This window comes from Chiloscyllium punctatum, chromosome 46 (genome assembly GCF_047496795.1).
Source record: "Chiloscyllium punctatum isolate Juve2018m chromosome 46, sChiPun1.3, whole genome shotgun sequence".
Classification (NCBI taxonomy): Eukaryota; Metazoa; Chordata; class Chondrichthyes; order Orectolobiformes; family Hemiscylliidae; genus Chiloscyllium; species Chiloscyllium punctatum.
This window is the reverse complement of record NC_092784.1, coordinates 61,454,285-61,475,025: the sequence shown is the minus strand read 5'-3', so window position 1 is coordinate 61,475,025 and position 20,741 is coordinate 61,454,285. Positions and strand designations below refer to the sequence as shown.

General features: G+C 42.7%; 1 protein-coding gene across 1 annotated transcript in view; it reads right to left on the bottom strand.

The window, feature by feature from the left end:
* Window positions 1–1,511: 1,511 nt before the first annotated feature.
* cdc37 (cell division cycle 37 homolog (S. cerevisiae)) overlaps window positions 1,512–20,741 on the bottom strand; it is a 21,106-nt gene continuing 1,876 nt past the window's right edge. Inside the window, exons 2-8 of the mRNA XM_072564426.1 lie at window positions 15,434–15,715; window positions 12,593–12,701; window positions 11,725–11,840; window positions 7,452–7,574; window positions 5,756–5,938; window positions 4,780–4,851; window positions 1,512–2,797 (exon numbers count right to left, since the gene is read on the bottom strand). Coding sequence (XP_072420527.1) covers window positions 2,651–2,797; window positions 4,780–4,851; window positions 5,756–5,938; window positions 7,452–7,574; window positions 11,725–11,840; window positions 12,593–12,701; window positions 15,434–15,715 — 1,032 coding nt within the window. The 3' untranslated portion in view covers window positions 1,512–2,650. The remainder of the gene's footprint in view (window positions 2,798–4,779; window positions 4,852–5,755; window positions 5,939–7,451; window positions 7,575–11,724; window positions 11,841–12,592; window positions 12,702–15,433; window positions 15,716–20,741) is intronic.

Here is a 20,741-nt window from a genome sequence, read left to right as displayed (position 1 = left end):
AGAGGAGGGCATTAACATGAAAATGATCAGGGCAATAGGGTTCAGTCAAATTTGACTCTGAAACCAGAGCAGCCTGGCAAGAGGCTTCACTACAGAAATTCAGACTCTTTCCTATTCTTTGCTTGGACCATGACAACACTGCAGTCCTCCCTGAGTCACTGCAGGCTCTTCATCCTGCTCACTCAGAGACACACTGAAATCCTGGACATGACCTGCTATTTGAAAGTATATTTCACAGCAAGCATTAAAAGGATTAAAGATTGTATTATTGAACACAAGCAAGGATTGGACAACCTTTCAATTACATCAATGGTGCCCATCAAAGGGAAAAGTGGAAAATAAAAAGCTGATGGTGTTAAGGGGTAACATCGCGGCACGGACAACGGGAACCAGCGAGGAGGCATGAACGTACAAGTTGGGTGTCACAGGCGTTCGTGCAGGGACCTGAACAACATGTGAAATGGCATAGAGGAAGGGGGGGGGGGGGGCGGTACAGACGAAGGGGGGCATGGTATAGTTGCCAAATTTGGCTGAAACAAAGAAAGGTAGCAAACAAAGTTGCAAAGGGAGCATAAGGAGGAAAGGATGTGGCAAGTGGAGTATAATGTCAGAAAATATAACAAGATCAAAAACGCATATTACCTACATGGTGAGAGATGTGCACAGCTCAGAGATGCATTCGAGTGCATGGATTGTAAAAAGGTCTGTCTGCAGGAACAAAAAATAATTAGGAAAGATAATGTAACGTTTTGATTTATTATGAAGGGAATTGAATACATAAGGAGGTTATGCTTCAGTTGGACAAGGGACTGAAGAGACTGTCCACAGTATTATCCTTTGTTAAGGAAGGTCCCAGCTAGAGTGGAGACAGCTCAGCCGTTGTGCAGACTACAACCTGCAAGGGGCAGGTTCTCTCGGAGGGAAGCTTAGCCAGACTGACCTTGTATCCACTGGAGTTTAAAGTTTAAGGGGGGCAGGGGGCACAGGGTATAATAACTGAAGCAGACAAGATCCTGAGAGGCCTTGACAGAGGCAATGTGCAGAGGATATTTCCTCTTGTGGGAGAATCTGGAACCAGAGATCACTTTAAAAAAAAAATCAAGGTTTGCCCATTGAAGTCAGAGTAGGTCGGTATCCCTCACCCTGCCTCGCATCAAGGAGTCTTTCAAAGCCTGTTCCTAAAATCCAACTGTCCAAGTGAATATTTTTAAGACACAGGTGAATAGGTTCTCATTAAACAAGGGAGTGGCAGAAATGCAGATTTGAGGTTACAATCAAAGCAGCCATGATTTTATTGTATGGCCAAGCAGGCTTGAGGGGCTGAATGGCCTACTCCTAATGAACTGGATGGTTCTAAGTACCTTGCAATCAAACTGTTGCTTCCATCTTGGAGGGTTTCAAAACTGTAACATTGATATCAGTGCAGTGTACTGTTAACAAAGACAGAAACTATGACTTCACATTTCAAGTGTTCCCTAAATAATTTGATATCCATGACACTAAGACAGTAATTTACTGCATCATATTTTATTTGCATTCATGGTGACCAATAACAAGAAACTAAGGTTACGTTTACTACCTCACTCACTAGCAGCAACCAGCCCAGATTAAACAGGTCATACTATCAGGTAGTATCAGCAACATTGGCCCCAGCAGAACAAGAGTCCCCAATCTGTAAATCGGTGCAGTACACAGGATTCATGAAAAGTTGAGACACAAAGGGAGGGAGTTAAACTTAACGTAGAGAACACTATTGTGGTTTCAGTACAGTATTTCACAAGAACTGAATATAAAAGCCCATGTTGAAATTGATGCAAATCCCCCACCCAAACTCAAACTGAAAACCTATGAAAAACTCAGCAATCTGCATACATCTCCTTCACCTCAAGAAATGGGTTCAGATTGCAGCAACTAAACACTTGGCTCTGGAGTCATACAGAAAGAACACTCAAATATGAAGTTACTGCTCATCAAGGTTTAAAAAAAAACACAATAAGTATCAGCAATAATTCTAGTTAGGAGCTCTACTTGTTATTTTCATATTCCTGTTCCAATTTTACAAAGATATGAACGAAGTCAATCCTACAGACGCCTCTCACCCCATCATTTTGTAGAATTGCCAACAAACCATGTTCCAAATTCTCTCTTCCCCAAGTTTTGTGTAGGGTCCAGTTCCATAGGCAGTGGTAGCTCACTCACTCTCAATAGTCCCTCTCCCATAAAACCAATCTTAGTAGACAGGCCTCAGCCGAGATCATCAGGAAGCTGCTCATGAGGACATCACTGCAGTGTCCCAATTGGGTAACTTGGCACCTTCCCAGCTGTATGGCTCAGCACCACATGGAATGATGCACATGGACTCAAGGAAGCAATGGGGGAGGTCGGCTCACAGTCTGACAATGGAGGTGGTTTCACTGGCACAGATGCCAGCTGATCCAGTTACTGCACAGGAGTAAGGCAACCTGCATGCTCTCAAATCTTGTGTATGTTTTCATACAAAAAGCAGTTGATTCATATTGGACTTTAATCTTCCATTCAATAAATCGGTATATTGAACTTACATGGACCCCCTATGGGTCAGTGAACAGGATGCAGTCTGTAACCCAACACAGCATTTAAAACTAGCAGATATTGAAAACAAAACACAAGTTTATTTTTCCTCACTGCTTTCCTTTTTAACTTCTTCATACACAGGATCCTCATCTTCCTTGCTCTTCTCTCCTTCCTCCTCTGCAGCCTTTGCATTTGGAATCCACAGCCCAGAGTCAATGCAGCGTTGCATGTGGTACTTGGCTTCCTGCAATCAGAGGTCACTTAGTTTCCAGTATATGTGAAACAGCCCATCATTGAAGGTCATGACAGAAATGATTTGGATGCAAGCATAACAGGTACAGTTAGTAAGTTTGCAGATGACACCAAAATTGGAGGTGTAGTGGACAGGGTTACCTCAGATTACAACAGGATCTGGATCAGATGGGCCAGTGGGCTGAGAAGTGGCAGATGGAGTTTAATTCAGATAAATGTGAGATGCAGCATTTTAGGAAAGCAAATCTTAGCAGGATTTATACAGTTAATGGTAAGGTCCTAGGGAGTGTTGCTGAACAAAGAGACCTTGGAGTGCAGGCTCATAGCTCCTTGAAAGTGGAATCACAGGTAGATAGGATAGTGAAGAAGGCGTTTGGTATGCTTTCCTTTATTGGTCAAAGTATTGAGTACAGGAGTTGGGAGGTCATGTTGCTGCTGTACAGGACATTGGTTAGGCCACTGTTGGAATATTGCGTGCAATTCTGGTCTCCTTCCTATCGAAAGGATGTTGTGAAACTTGAAAGGGTTCAGAAAAGATTTACAAAGACGTTGCCAGGGTTGGACAGTTTGAGCTACAGGGAGAGGCTGAACAGGCTGGGGCTGTTTTCCCTGGAGAGTCGGAGGCTGAGGGGTGACCTTATGGAGGTTTATAAAATCATGAGGTGCATGGACAGGATAAACAGACAAGGTCTTTTCCCTGGGGTAGGGGACTCCAAAACTAGAGGGCATAGGTTTAGAGTGAGAGGGGAAAGATATAAAAACGGAACCAAGGAGCAACATTTACATGCAGAGGGTGGTACGTGTATGGAATGAGCTGCCAGAGGAAGTGGAGGAGGCTGGTACAATTACAACATTTAAAAGGCATATGGATGGGTATATGAATAGGAAGGGTTTGGAGGGATATGAGCCAAATGGGACGAGATTAAGTTAGGATATCTAGTCAGCATGGACGAATTGGATCAGAGGGTTCCACGCTGCAAATCTCTATGACTCTATGATCAGGAAACTCTCAAGTATCTCTAAACTGTACTTTCATTTGAGTGCCTGGAGCAACACAAGGTCAGAGTGCCATCAAGAACAGCAAAGTCTGATCATCATCCAGTATCCAGATATACCCAACCTTCAGCTGTGGTCAACAGATAGTCAGGATTACTTCAAATCTTTGCCATCAGTTTACAGGATAGAAAACAGGGAAATCAGTGGTTTTGGGTTCCATACAGGAAAGTCAAGGCCACAATTCAATCAATATGACTTTAGGGAATGGTGGAGCAGGGTTGAGGGACAAAATGATGTATTTCTGCTCTTTTTTTTTGCTTAAATGCCAACTTACTTGTGTTGGTCTCCGAGAGTCAGAAGACTGGGTCTAAACCCTACACCAGGAGTTGAACAGGTTATCTAAAGTAACATGACGACGAGGGTATCACCTACAGTTCCTTCTGTTTTCATTACATTGAGGGGTGCTGGACAGTTAAAGATTGTTACAAATCCCACACCCCAATATAGAAATCTCATATCTCTTAGCTGCTGTATTTAACTGTCCTTTTACCTCTGATTGTCCGTCCCTGGTTCTACAGTCTGCCCTCACATCTCATGTTCCAAGGCAGGATTGCTGCTATAAAACAGGAGCCAATATAACCAGGCAGAGATCAGGGATTCAGTAAGGGCGAAGGCCAGTTCCATGCCCATCATGTACCACCCAGTGTGACATTTCATTGGTTTTTCCTCCCCTTTCCAAGTTGCCATTCTCTCAGAGGGACCCTCCTAGCTGTTAGGATTGGCTCTAATATTTGACCATTTCTGGGAGATGCCAAAAAGTGATGCCAACGTGACATCAATTCTCTCACATCCAAGAGCCGGTATTGCGAAAGTGGTAGTGAAGCAACTTTCTAAAGCAGAAGCTGGCATATGCACAGAACAAATGGCTCCAGGTTAACCAGGAAACCAACCTATACACAGAGTGCAGGAAATACTCACCGTTGGGTCCATTTTGCTAATGACATCCTGTAAAAGTTGGATATCTTTTGAATCAAAGCAATTCTTCATTTCCTGCAAAGACAGAGGGCCAAAGACATCGGAAGCTATCTTCAAAGAAGTTTTACAAGCAGAAAAACGAACCAGAATCTCACCGAGAACCAAATGCTAATCATTTAGGGAGTGGGGAGTAACTTGGTAAACCATTCAATGATTGCTAATCCTGAAGCTCATGATACACAGCTGCTCAGTTACCCTGAATTATCAACAACAGATTTCAAACTTCTAAACGTAAACAGACAATGCTGCAAATCTGTGGAGATCAACTTAATGTTACAGGCATGAGGCTCTTCTCTTAAAACAGTGATGTGAATTGCTTTCCGTGATTAGTGGAATGAGCAAGTCACTGGCTTGACCAATATTTAGTGCCCATCCCTAACTGCCCAGTTACAGGTCAGCCATGTTACAGTCAGGCTAGTGCCAGAGTAAGTAAGGGTAACATTCCTCTCCCAAAAGGACATTCGAGAACAAAGTGGATTGTTACCCAATCAGTAAACTGAAGCCTTATAAATCTGGGGGAGAAGGGGAAAGGAGAAACTCGTTTGGAATGAGATTCTACTCTATACAAGGGTGCAGAAAACCTGCTAATTACGAGAGCATCAAGAAAAGGTGAAACCAGATGCTGCTTCTGCTGAGATTTTCTGGTACCCTCCCTTACCCAGCACCAATTATCTGGTGACCAGCTTCACACTGTTGACGTTTAGCAATTGAACAGGATTGATCTGGAAAGGTAGAATTACTTAACGCAACAGAGTCAAGCACTCCACCCTATGCAGATATCAGGTGTGGGAGGGAGGTCAACATCCCTGAACAGCAAAGAGGAAAACATCAAAAGCAGAAAGGAGGAACCATCTAATGGGTCTTTGGTATGACTCCACTGTCAACTCTTCAAGATGGAGGCATGAGAAAATCTACTCACGTCAGGAAGGTTTTCGTAGACCTCCACAGGATCAAGCCCACCAGGTCCCAGCCGCTTCTGTCGTTCCTCCTCTTCATATTCCTTCATCGCCTTCTCGATCCTTGCCTGAGCTCGACCTTTAACCCTCTCCTTGAATGCTCCCAGCTCATCGTTAAATGCCTCAATGTATTGTTTATCTGCCGTCTGGAAAATTGAATTGGAAAACAAGTCAACATGGCCAGCTCAAACACCAATTTTCAAATCCAGTCCAAGTACCCCCTCTTCTCAAGTCAGTACATCAATTCCTGCTGGGTCAGAGTTCGACAGACTATCAGCAAAGTAACCATTCTTCACTCACAGCTGATCAGAGAAAGGTCAGCACGACCTATACCAATCAATAAGGCCAAGGCATGTGAACCGCTACATTAATGGGATTGGAATATCAGAAGGAGGAAATGGGGAAGATAATGGTGCAGTTAATGTCACTGAACTAGCAATCCAGAACCCTACGGCATTAGCTGACAAACCCATCACGAGCAATGGTGAAATTGGAATACATTAAATTCCACATCAAACAGATGGCCTAAAAACTACCATCTAAACACTGCAGATTGCCTTCAAACTCTCCTGCTTTTCTAATACTCTTCAAAAGAAGGAAATCTACTATCCTTACCTGATCTGACCTACATGTGATTCTAATCCCACAGCAATGTGTTTGACTATTAACTGTGCTGGGCAATAAATCTTAGTCTGAGAGCTTGGCCAATCAGTTCCCCGTAAACGGTTTGCTCATGCCAGATGTAATGGAACTGACCTCCCCCCTCACCACCTCCCCACATCCTCTTAAAAGGATCTCAAGTGTTCAAGACCAAGATTGCTTGAAGGCTTTTATGGGATATGCATTAACAGTGGAATACAGTTGACATAGATCACTAAGATCTTATTTAATAGGCAGAAGGGACTGGAGGGAATTAAATGACTTCCTGTTCTGATCTTAATAAGCACGACTGCTGACTTGTTTCCCCTTGAATATAGCACATCTCACAATGAGAACCATTGAATGAAATGAAACCTGTGGAGCTGTTTCAGATTGAAGTGAACAGTGTCACTGGAACAAGTGAATACATTTGTTCAAGTCAAATCTTAACAGAATGTGACAGAGGTTAGGAGGAGCAAAGAGTTAGTCAGAAGTAATTTGGTGAAGGTGGTGAATATAAAGAAACGCCAAGCTTCGAACAGGGAAACAAATAGCAAATGTATTCCTTCCTGTCTGCCTCAGCTGATACAACAAAGGAACAGCACTCCAAAAGCTCGTGATTTTTCATCAACGTGTTGGACAATAACCTTGTGGCACAAGACCTCTGATTTAGTCCACCCCAATCCAACACCGGTATCTCCATATCATGATTAAATGCATCAGAATAGTATGGATAGAATTAAATGCAAACCCATTACTGTGTTAAAGCAAGGAGCACTTTACTAATTCAAAATTCCTGGCAAACACAAAAGAAATTAACCTGTTCAAAAGAAAACCTGCCAAGTCAGTTATTCAATTCAATGAAGCACCAAAATTCACATCTGACTAATACCTTCAAGTAACTAACTGCAAGAGCCCAAAACTGGATAGGAATTCATAGCACACAAGGATCAACATATTCAGCACGTGGTGTAAATATCAATTGTTTGAAATGCAAGAGATTTCCAGCTATTTCCGTACCTTGATTTTGGTGAAGAACTGTCGGAAACAAGCTCTGGGATCCACCTTAAGGCTCTTGGCTAATTCCAGGATAAACTGCATCACGATGGTCTGGTGAGCTACCTGCTCCATCAGGGCATGCTTCTGCAAGTGGAACCCATAAACATCGTTTGAAGAATGCAAGCAAATCCTCTTGCCATACGTAACACAACCACATCCCCATTAGGGTGTACTGCAACCAAGTGTTCATTTCTCCACATATTGGAAGCTCATTACAATGACAATCTGAACTAATGTGCATTCACTGAACATCAAGCGACAATGCTGCCCCTTTAACAAGGTTACTCTGTCCTTGGTTTTTTTCTCTCAAGAGGGGTCGTAAAGGCAGAAGTTCCAATTTGTCTGGAAATGGTTACTTTGAACCATGACAGGGCAGTGGCCAGTTCTCCCAGCTCAGGTTGTTTTCTTGTTTGGTTTACTTTTAGCAGCCAGTCAAAACCTGCTGGGGACCAAGTGAAGCAGCTACAGTGAAACGAGGTCTTGGCTGAACTTTCTCTCTACAAACTCCTGCCTGTAAGAACCTGTGTTTGAATGTACCTCTTGCTAAGGGGTGTGTTTTTAGCATGTTGCAGGGTTTGGAACGATTTCGTTATGGTCCGATATCGTGGGTTATCAAATAAGTTATTTGAAATTCCATTTTCTTTTGCTGATGTTTCATCTATAATGTTAAATAAATTCTGTTTTGTTTAAAGCTGAGTGGTTTCACCAGCTGCCTTCAAAAAATGTTTGGGGGGGGGGTCCAGCCTGTTCCACAGCACTCAGAAACAAACAGACACTGACATGTCACACCACATACAGCATGAAATAACAGAAGCTGAAGTTATCAAACTTCACATCCACACTGGCTACAAGACATTGACATCACATTGTCTGTTCTGAGTAGCTGTTTCAAAACGATACGACTGTAAACCAAGAGGACCAAGGGATTACCAAGAGAGTGCACCTGCAGCACACATTAACGGAGCAACATTATCTTACTGGCCAGAATTGTTCATACATTCTGCAACATATCAGAACTGATTCACCTGCTTGGACAATAAACCCAAGCCCATTCCACATGTAAAAACAGGACTGATTCAGAACAAAGCAGCAGCTTTACACACAAAAGCAGAAGCCTAGCAAAGGTACCAAATGAGTACTTTGCATCTGACTCCTTGTGAAAGAAACCAAAGTGGAGACAGTGAATGGTAGAAACTAATAAAAAGGATGAATATACATCAAGTTGATGAGGATTGATATGTAGAGCTGATCTATGAAAGAAAATACACTGAGTGGTCTCACTAACAATTCCAGTAACAGTACCCAGTTGCAAACAGGTTTGTTCAAATTCAGTCACAGATCAATGTATAGACAAGTTGGAATACAACACCAGACAGCCTCAAGTACAGGAAACATGCTAGATCTTTAAAATTACATCCCTGTATGTGATCCCATGCCAAAGTTGAACATTTGTGAATCAGCGACACCCTGTATACTGACACTCCTGTATTACAGGAGTGACAGTGACAGTTATTTCTCAATCGTTTTTCCCAAACAAGCCAGGACCCCAAAATAAATCCCCTCACTGAATCGGAGTAAGTAGTGCAAGAGCAGTAATCAGGATCAAATATAGATTCGAGGGTGCTGAGGGAAACTGCAAAGGCATTGATCAGAATGTAGGAAGTCTCCTTAGGTACAAAGGTGATGCCAGCAGATGGGAGACCTGCCAATGTTAAACTCTTTTTGGAGCAAACAGGACAAGGATAAACCCAGCAACTCCAAACCAGACAGCTTCACCTCCATAATGACAGCTTTGAAAAACCAAAAACACAGTCCAAGATTTAATTGTGACTTGGACAAATGGGGCTTAATTAAGAAAGCCAGCACACAATTGTTACAGGCAAATTGTATTTCATGAATCCAACTTTTTCAATCAGGTGAAGAAGATTTACAAAGATAATGTCGATGTTGCCCATGGGGATTTCCCAAAGCCATTTGAAAGGATTTTCACATGAAATGTGAGCATTTCAGGCTTGGATGGCATTTCCTGACCATTCCCAATTGCTCACCAAGGTCTGAATAAAGCACCTTGTTTATGCGCTGTCATCTGTGGGGGGGGTAGGTACACCCACAATCCTGTCAGGGATGGAGTTCCCGGATTCTGACCAAGTAACAATGAAGGAATGGCAATCTATTTCCCAAGTGCAGATAGTGAATGGCTTGCAGGGGAACTTGTAGGTCATAATGCTCCCATCTATGTGCTGCCCTTGTCCTTCCATATGGTTAAGGGAGTCTTGAGTTTCTGCAGTGCGTCTTGTAGATGGTGATGGTACACTGCTGCCAGTGTGGTGGGAGTCAACGTTTAGGTCGCGGGTGGGCTGCCAGTCAAACTGGTGGCTTTGTCCTTGATGGTGTCAAGCATCTCCAATGTTGGTGGGGCTAGTCCACGATAGTCACAACATGAAATTACCAAGGGGGCTGAGGGGCAGGAGCTGCAACATAGTGGTAACCAGTTGGTTTCAGAATGGAACTACATTTTTGACAGGATTCCCCTAGAGTTGCTTTTCTGCTTCCTCCTTTAATGACCAAGACACAGGTGCCCAGGGAATAATGTTAACAATTGCAATGGACAGAGGACTTGGAAGGATTCTGAATTCCCAAGGAGGACGGTGATGGACTTGAACATGGCCCAGAGAAGCTGATGGAATGGTAAATACATGACCGAGGCAGGTGCGGTAGTGTCAACAAGGAGAGATACTTTAAGAGGTACAATTTTAAATGGGGTGGAGGAACAGAGGTTCATGGACATACGTACAGAAACCGTCAAAGGTGGCAGGGCAAGCTGTGATTTAAGCACAGAATCCTTGAGTTGATAAGTATAGTGGAGGGTACATAAACAAGGATATTTTGATAAACCTGGACTTAACCCTTTTGATCTCAAAATGTAAAATTGTGCACAATTCAGGGCAGACGACCCAGGAAGGATGCGATGGTGTTATAGATGGATACAGAAGACATTGACAAGAATGGCTCCAGGGAGCCAGCTGGCTCCTGATGAAGCTCGAGCCACTCCCTTTAGAAAAGAAAGAGTTGACAGAACATTTGACAGACATGCTTAAAACAGGACACAGCGCAGACAAAAAGTGGAAATGGAGAAACTGCTCCCATAGAACAATCTCACAAGGATTGGGAACAAAAGCTGATTTAAGTTGACGGACTAAAGACAAATCTACACTATAACCTGGAATACGGAGTCTGTATCTTGAGAAGAGTCCACGTTAACTGTGGCTTTTAAAAGGTAATTGACAGCTAAGGGAACAAACAAAGGACATGGATAAACCAAGGAGTCTTTACAGAGAGTCAGCATTAACACTCTGTCGCCGAATAACCTTGTTCTGTTCTATGATCATTCTGGTTCTCGGATTCTACATTTTGAATTTCAGTAGGAGCTTGGTTAATCTGAAATCTAGATTTGTTCCTTGGTTCAGCTTTCTCAAGCTCAAACACTTGAACTTCCCAAGCAATGCAAAGCACTAGCTTTTTTCTTCAGGTCAGCAATTATTGTCCATCCCTAAACAGTCCTGGTGGTGTTAGTCAGCTGCCTCCTTGAGAACAACCATTTCTGAGGGCACTTCACACCAACAGCAAATCAGGTTCCCTTAAGTCAAAGTTTGGTAGAAGATTTGTAGCTCAGGTGCTCGTTGTTGTGGTTCTGTTCACCGAGCTGGGAATTTGTCTTGCAAACGTTTCGTCCCCTGTCTAGGTGACATCCTCAGTGCTTGGGAGCCTCCTGTGAAGCGCTTCTGTGCTGTTTCATCCGGCATTTATAGTGGCCTGTCTCTGCCGCTTCCGGTTGTCAGTTCGAGCTGTCCACTGTAGTGGCACTCATCCACAGACTCTATCAACAAGCACATCGACCTGGACCCAATATACCGGCTCGGCGAACAGAACCACAACTCCCTTAAGTCACATGTAGGCCATTCCTGCTAAGAATGACAGATTTATTATCCTGAAGGACATCATGTACCAAATGCGTCACCATAATCACATGGTAGTTAGAAATGTGCCATTACTAAGATTAGTTTTTAAGTTCTTGATTTAACTAATTAAATTCAAAATTCCCCAACTGCCATTGTGGGATTTGAACTCATGTCGCCGGATTTGTAATCAAGTACAGAATTACTCTGCTGCCACACCTTCATTCTCATGGCACTTAGGTAACGAATACAAAAGACAACAGTGTAACTCACTGTACCTCTTCAACTTCTAAATCAATGCACCAGATGACAAGGTAGTTGGCAGTCTCCTCACACACAAGGTGGGGGTGATCAGATAGGTACTTCTGGCTGTCATCCCAACGACTTAACATGCCTGTGAACAGACAAGCAAGTTAGTGAATTTTCACCTGCTTTGATCCTGACCAAGATTCAGTTCCACCAGACCCTGCAACACCTCAGCTAATTTGTCACTATTCACACAAGCAGCTATTGCAAACTGTTCACGAGAGGAATCAATGTTCAGCTGGTCTGGTCTTGATCTCAACCTCCAGAAACACACAGAAAGGACTATCACCGTCCAGACTGAATTGTTTTGTTCTCACTGTCTGTGCTTGCATTAAACTAATCTGCAAAGTTTGTGGCACTTAAGTAAGCAATGCCAAAATCACAAAGGCCAGAATGAATTTGGAGTCTGTGGAATGACAACCAGTAACAAAAATAGAGTGGAAAATGCATTAGCTGATTTTCATATTGGAAACAACATCAACAGCAAAGAATAGCAATCACGTCGATCATTCATAAAGGGAAGATGTTGAGTTGACTGCCTTGAATTTACGAACTGGTGCCATGCACCAAATCCAGAATGGAAAGAAAATGAACACATTCAGAACAGAATAAGTAACCCACTAATAGCTGGGCAAATCGAGTAACCCTGGTGTTGATTCCATGGGAGAACAGCAGGCTAAGCTGGAACTGATTGATAGGAACTGAATTTATTAATCTGAGATTTCCCATCATGTGAACAGAGTATCTGTTATATCACATGGGCTACAGTCAACTCGTTAGTAAATATTATCCAGACAGCTCTAGAAAGCCCAGTTATTAATACTCTCTATTTCTACTTACCAAAGTGCTTGATCTGTTTCTCATATTTTTCAACAAATGTCTTATGTTTTTTTTCTTTGTCTTCCTCTGTCTCGACCTTGCTCGATTCTGGAGTTATATTGATAACACTCTGAAGGACAGAAATAAGACAAAAATCCGTGCTCACATCAAGCCTAATGTTTGTCTGTTGCAGTTTGCAAACCAACATCAGGAAGTCTTTGCCTATATAGTAAAATAATAATAGATACATGAGGGACATTTAAAGGACTCTTGGATAGGGACACGGAAGATAGTACAACGACGGGTATGTAGGTTAGTCTGATCTAAAAAGCTGGCACAACATCGAGGGCCAGCTGTGCTGACCTATGTTCTTGTTCTATGTACAATGACAGACAGATTCACACAAAAAGAAATACTAGGCAGCTTGGTCTGGCCTAGATCGCAAAGTCCTATTAGAACAGGTCACCAGAGAGGTTCTCCCTAGTTCCCTGACCAATATTTACTCAACTACCACAAATGCACATTAATGTTTTTGGGAACTTGCTTTAAATTAGCTGCTGTGTTTGCAACATCACAACAGTGTTTGCTTCTCCAAGTAACCAACTCAAGTGCTTATCTACACTGGAAATGCTTCATGGGGTAACAACACAGAACATCCAGGGCAGGAATTAAGTATCACCATCAGTGGACAAGCACAATTAAACAAACTCAAGGGGGCCTGAGCTGAAAATGTGTTGCTGGAAAAGCGCAGGTCAGTCAGCATCCAAGGAACAGGAGAATCGACGTTTCGGGCATAAGCTATTCTTCAGGATTTCAGGGCTTATGCCCGAAACGTTGATTCTCCTGTTCCTTGGATATTGCCTGACCTGCTGCGCTTTTTCAGCAACATATTTTCAGCTCTGATCTCCAGCATCTGCAGTCCTCACTTTCTCCTCAAGGGGGCCCAAGGCAGGTAAGTCCCCTGGCCCTGATGGCTTGCACTCTTGGATCCAAAAGGCAGTAGTGACAGAGATTGGGGATGTTTTGGGTGTAATCTTCTAGAAATGCTTGGACCCTGGACAAGTATTACAAGTTTGGAAAACTGCTGTAGTGACAAGTCTACTCAAAATGCCAGGGAGGTAAAAAGCAGGTAACTGGATGATTAGCCTCATGTCTACAGTCGAAGAAACACTGGAATCAAATACTGCACCAAATATTTGGAAAATCATAATCTAATCAAGTAAACTCACTGTGGCTTCATGAAAGGTGTTTCTGACTGATTCATAAGAGCTTTTTTGAGGAATTCTCAACCAGAGTAGGCAGAGAGGAAGCATTAGACGTGCTGTATTTGGACTTTTAGAAGTTGTTCAACAAAGTCATAGGTTAAGAGCCCACTGTCTTGGAGGTAATGTACTGGCATGGATGGAGAAATGGCTAATGATCAGGAAACAGCAAGTGCAGAAAAGGGGTCCTTTTTAAGGTTCTAGTTGAAAGTGAGGACTGCAGATGCTGGAGATCAGACTGAAACTGTGTTGCTGGAAAAGCGCAGCAGGTCAGGCAGCATTCAAGGAACAGAAGCAGGAGAACCGACATTTCGGGCATGAGCCCTTCGTCCTGAAGAAGGGCTCATGCCCGAAACGTCAATTCTCCTGCTCCTTGGATGCTGCCTAACCTGCTGCGCTTTTCCAGCTCCTTTTTAAGGTTGGCTACCTATAACCAGTGGGGTTCCAGAGGGATCAGTACTGAGGTCACAGCTATTTACAATATTTGATTTAAAAATATACTTGCAGGATAGGAGTAAATGTACTGTAACCAAATTTGCAGATGACAAAAATATGCAGAAAAACAAGTTACAAGAAGGATGCAAACAGTTTAGAGACAGATATGGTTGGTTACGTAAGGTGGCAAAAAATTATCCTCATCAAGTACAACCTGGGAAAATATCAAGTTCTTCATTATGGATGGGACAAAAGAACAGAACATCGCTTCAGAGGTCAAATTGCAACCCAAAGGGACTGGGGGATACTTGCACATGAAACACAAAGCTAGCACACAGGCGTAGCAGGTCATCAAGAAGGATAATGGAATACAGGCTCTTATTTAAAGAGGATTGGAGTTGAAGAGTAGGAAGACCTTACAGGCAAAGGATTCCTGTTGCACAGTGATCGCACCCATACCCCTGAGCCAGAAGGTCTAGTTTCAAGACCCTCCTGCTCCAGAGATGGTAATGTCGATGAGAAAACAAAATCTGACTGCAACTTTACAAAGGTGAGACCACATCCGGAATACAGAGAAACTTTACTCATCTCATTTGAGGAAAACTATATTTCATTGGAGAAGCTTGACTACAATGATTCCTGCTGTTGAATGATTGTCGGAGGGGGAAAGGTTAAGCAGGTTGGGACTCTACTCATTGGAGAGGAGGAGGAGGAGAGCTGATCTTATGGAAACAGAGGACAGGAGCAGAAGCTCTCTGGCCTGCTTCGTGGCTGAACAACCGAGCTCAATCCTCTCATTCTGCCCTCCCACCAATCTCAGAGAGACATATCAGATCCTTATGGGGTTTGACCTGGTAAATGCTGAGGATGTTTTGTCTCATGGGGAAGTCTAGGACCAAACAGCACTGTCTAAGAATGAAGGGGCACCAATTAGAGTGAAATGAGGAGGAATTTTTCTCAAGGTGGAGACACTTTAGAACTCGCTGCCAGAGAGCACTGTAGGGGCAGAGTGCCCATGCATATTACAAAGATTCGTGATCATTCTGTGGGGGCAAGAATATGAAGGGGGGCAATCAGCCATGCTCCGATTGAATTGCATTGGCGGCTAGATGGGCCGAACAGCCTACTCTTATTTCTTACAGCTTCAGATTTCAATCTGACCAACCTTGCTGAATCCCTCTTTACTCAGTGTATCTACATTCCAGGGCATTGCTTTTTCTTTCTTCTTCAGCGATGCCCCTTTCTTATCCCATTCTTTCTCCTCCTTTTTCAGTTGTTTGACTTCAGCTTGTAACTTTTCAATCTCTTTCTTTGCATCATCTGTTTCCAGCAGCTGCAAATCCTTCAACTTCTTCTGGCACTCGCTGAGTTTACGCTTACAATCCCCGCATGCCTTCTCGTATTCCTCTCGCTCTTTCTGCGCTTCCTCCATCCGCTCAATCCGAGCCTGAAACAAGCAAGTACGGGTTCTTTAAGTAATTTTAAAAACCAAAACTATTTGCAACAAAAGGATATGGTGTAGTTTTGTACAACATAAAGTATATGGATATTTATTCAAATAACAGTATTATTGGGATGCATACAATTACTCCAACTCACGGTACAGCTGTACATGATACAACATGGAATCACTGCTACAAATCCAAATCAAGGACAGAGACAGAGACAATACACTGCCACATTCTTGGGTCATTTGGTCATTGAAGTAGGATTTGTTTGCCTCAGGCTTCACAGACACCTGACAGTCCAAAAGTGTTTTTTTTTGTGTGAGTAAATAACAGCAAATGTGCAGATAACTTCTGATTTTTGGCAGAAGCAAAGTATGAGACCAAATCATAATTTCAGAATGCATCAATACGTTTGCACTACAGTGCAGTCTGAAGCAATGATCTGTTTCCCGAGTTGTGAATATTAAAATGAAGCAAGCAAGCCCTGTTCAGGCGAATACTTGGGACTGTCACACCAGGACTAGGACAGAAGACAAAAATGGTCAACCTACATGCCAGCAAAGTTCAACCTCATGTAATTCACTCGATTGCTGTTGTGGGAAATTTGCTATTGCAAATTAACTTGCACATTTTTGTTCTTGTCTTATACAAATAACTCTCAAGCAACCAAACTCTTTACACAGTTTGCACAGAGCTCCACAACACATTTGGAGAAAACACTGAGTGTTCCATAGGGTGGGTGGACAGAGCAATTCACATCTCAACAACAATTTCACTAGAATCAGAGTGGCAGCTTCAGTTTATCTGCAGTATGTTCAGCACAAAATTATTAGAATATTATTCTATAAGAAATAGTTCTCAATTTCAACAGTTAAAAATCAAAACACCAGGTTATTGTCAAACAGGTTTATTTGGAAGCACTGGCTTTCAAAGCGCTGCTCCTGCATCTGGTAGTTATGGGTCGACTTGAGTGGGTTCGTGATCTGTAATCCTTTTGGGACCTTTGCTGCATTTCTGTAGAAACTGGATGCTTGTGTTGATATGTGCGACCTTCTTGGAGATCCTCTCCACTTTGAGCTAGAAGTTAGTTAGTGGTGTCAATGGTAATCATGATTTGGAGGTGCCAGTGTTGGACTGGGGTGGACAAAGTTCAAAATCAGAACACCAGGTTAGAGTCTAACAGGTTTATTTGGAAGCACTAGCTTATAGAGCGCTGCTCCTTCACAACCACCTGATGAAGGAGCAGCACTCCGAAAGCTAGTGCTTCCAAATAAACCTGTTGGACTCGAACCTGGTGTCATGTGATTTTGAACTTTGTCCACCCCAGTCCAACACCAGCATCTCCAAATCAATTTAAACAATTTCCCTGCTTCCACCCCAGCTGAGAACGCCCCCTCAAGTCTCAAATCAAGACTCAATGTTCTGTAGCCAAGCGTATAGTGAACATGATGTTACCAAAGAGCGATGGGGAAAGAGGCTTCCTTAACTTATAAACAATCCTGGAACCACAATATGCAAATACATACTGGATGAATATAACAGCAGAGAAGCTGACAGTTTGGAGGAACTGTGCAATAACTGATAAGCTCTCAACTGCACAGACATCCTCTTGACTAGCCCAAATACCCTGTTCCATCTCTGTACAGATTGTTTTTCAATTTTAAGTTCAAGGAATCATCTCTCAAAGTTTTGAAATGGCCTAATTCAGTCTACTGCTGGGATGTAGACATGACACTAATCTGAGATTCTATATCCAGTGGATACAACACACAACAGCAAAGCCTTCATTGCAAAATGTGATAGATATAGTAACAGCTGGAGAGCAAATAATCCCAAATACTGATCTAAATGGTTCAGCATGACACGGCACAGTTGGCAAATCCACTTAGAAAAGGAACTATATAAAACACCACTCATACATTGGACTCAATGGTCCTGCGTCATGGTACTGCCACATTGAAAACATCACCGTACCTGAACAAATATTGAACAGAAACAAGTTGATAAAAATGAACACACTGACACTTCGACTCTAGTTTATGAAATTGCTTTTCCATCGTCAATTTCTTAAAGTTTTCATCAAACTGGCTAATTTGCCACTGTCATCTAATGAACAGATTAATTCGGAGCTGGACTCGGCAACTCAGTCATGGGTGACATTGTCACCTTGACTGAGATTTACTTATTTAAAATTGCCAAATTTTAAGAATTGATTTTAAACACTGCCAACTGCCATAGCTGGATTTGCACTGATGTCCCCAAAGCATTAGCCTGGGCCTCTGAACTATTATTCTGGATTAGTGGTGCTGGAAGAGCACAGCAGTTCAGGCAGCATCCAAGTAGCTTCGAAATCGATGTTTCGGGCAAAAGCCGCTTTTGCCCGAAACGTCGATTTCGAAGCTACTTGGATGCTGCCTGAACTGCTGTGCTCTTCCAGCACCACTAATCCAGAATCTGGTTTCCAGCATCTGCAGTCATTGTTTTTACCTCTGAACTATTAGCCTAGTGACAATACAATTATCCCACTACCTCACTTAAACAAATCAGAGAAGAACCACAAACTCATGTTGCTTGCTTTACAACTGTCATACTTGGGGCTTTGAGCAAAGTGGATTGTGTGTCTCACTCCACTATCTCATCCTGTGTTCAAGTGCTGAAACACAGATCAGAGAAATACCTGCAAAACTAGAAACATGGCTGTCATTGGTCTGTAATGAATAACATACAAAACAAACTACCATTCCAGTCAACATCACACAACATCAGGATCAATGACATTTGGTAGACTCCCTTGGAAGCTCTCCTTGAAGTACAGCAGCAAGAACATGGCTGACTAAGAGGAGCTTACTACCAATCATACAAAATGGCACCCAAAATCTGCCCCTCAAGCTGTATCATGATTCAAGTCACAATATCACAATTAAGAAGCAGGGAAGAGAAAAATAAACCCTACAATTCAGAACCTACTGCCCTGTGGGACATCCTGCCCCATGTGCCCAAACATCTGTATTGAGATTCAGCCCATTCATGTGAAGAAACTTGTGAGAAATGCCATCCTCAAATCAAGAAAACCAGTCGATGACAACAATTCTTTTCCCCATTTTCCCTGAGACACAATAGACTGCGTTATTTCCTGAGTCATATGGTTGGACATGACTCCAACAAAGCAGCTTTCCTTTCATTTACCAATTCATAGAAGTCCTTTCCCCTGATCTGCTGCAAGTGTTGCTGGGATACAACCGCCTGCCATTCAGACATCATTTACAACAAAGAGTGAAGAGGAGAGAGAGGCAGCTCCTGCAGAAGTGGATCCATTTTTGTTCTAAGGAAAGGTCACTGGACCAAAACATGAATTTTGATTTCTCTTCACGGATGTTAACATACCCTGAGATTTTCCAGCTCCTTCTGTTTTGTTTCTAGTTCTTTCTTTGTTTTTAAAAAGATCTTTTTTATGATGGTTTGTATGATTCAGTTCGGTGCCAACTACATCGCAATGGGTCTGCAGTCACACTTAGTGGTGCTTCGTCCCTCAAAGGGCATGAATTTGTGAGATGGGTTTTTACAACAATTGAAAATGCCATGGTTACTATGAGGTTATCTTTCTAATTCCAGAGTTCAAGAGTTTAACATTTCACCATCTGTCATAGGAATTTGAACCTCCAGAACATTAGCTTCGGGGTCTGGATTATTAAACCAGTGCCATGGCCACCTTACCAGTAATCACTGCTGTACAATGATCAAAACCTCAGATTCAAGAGGGTCCAACCTCTGCTTGCCAGGGCTTTCCATTAATGGGCCAATCAGAGGCAGGCTTCCTTTCTAGGGTCTGTGATTCATTTGTTCAGAATGGTCCTTGCAGTCCACTGAGGTCACTGTTATTCAGCTTGACCACATCAGATCAGTTCTTCAGTTCTGGCATAACCTGAACAGATTCAGCAACTTTAGCATACCTGAAGCTTTTGTTCAATCAGCTATCCACTGAAACTCAGACCTAATGAAACCAAGCATGTCCAACTGAAATAAATGTACACAAGATATCAAGAAAATAAACTGTCCCCACATACTTATCTGTAGCGTCACTAGGAAGCTCTGAAGCAGGGATTTCTGCTCAGGAGATTAGCCATGGAAAAAGGAACACTAAAAAATGTATAAAACAACTAAGTATGCTGCTAACGTAGTTACAATATTGCACTAGCAACACAAAACCACAATTTCAATCATTCTAGAAAATTGTGACAACAGAAGGATGCTAACTGATGTTAAAAACCCACAGCGCTATATCGTCCAGGAACCAGGCTAGGAAGTAGTAACTTTTTCAAGGGATTAGAAACAACAACAAACAAAGAACTCCTCGGATCACAAGATACAGGAACAGACCAAGGCCATTCAGCCCCATCAAGTCATTGCTAATATGCTTCTCAACATCCTTCTCTTGTCGACCTTAATAGAATCCTGAACTAGGATGCCTACATCCCTTCGTGCCTCAGATTTTAGAAAATAGTCATCCCCTCTATTCTTCCTACCAAAGTGCATAACCTCCCATGTTGCATTTCACCTGCGGCTTAGTTGCCCACTCACTTAGGTTGTTCAGCAGCCTACCCAACTCCTCAATGCTATCGCCCCCAGCTATTTTGGCATCACCTGCACATGGGTAAACAATGGCCATGTGGTACCACCAAGAGACTATTAATGCAGACAAGAGAAAGTAAGGAGTGCAGATGCTGGAGATCAGAGTTGAGAGTGTGGTGCTAGAAAAGCACAGCAGGTCAGGCAGAATCCGAGGAGGAGAATCAACACTTCAGACATAAGCCCTTCTTGTGGAGGCCCAGGTTTGAATCCAGTCACAACAGATGGTGGAATTTGAATTCAATTAAAATCTGGAATTAAGAGTAGAGTGAAGATCATGAAGCTATCGCCAACTGTCAAACACCCACCTGGTTCACTCCTGTTCTTCAGGGAAGGAAACGGACAGCCTTACCTGGGGTGGATATGTATGACTCTGACCCACACTTAACTGCCCTCTGG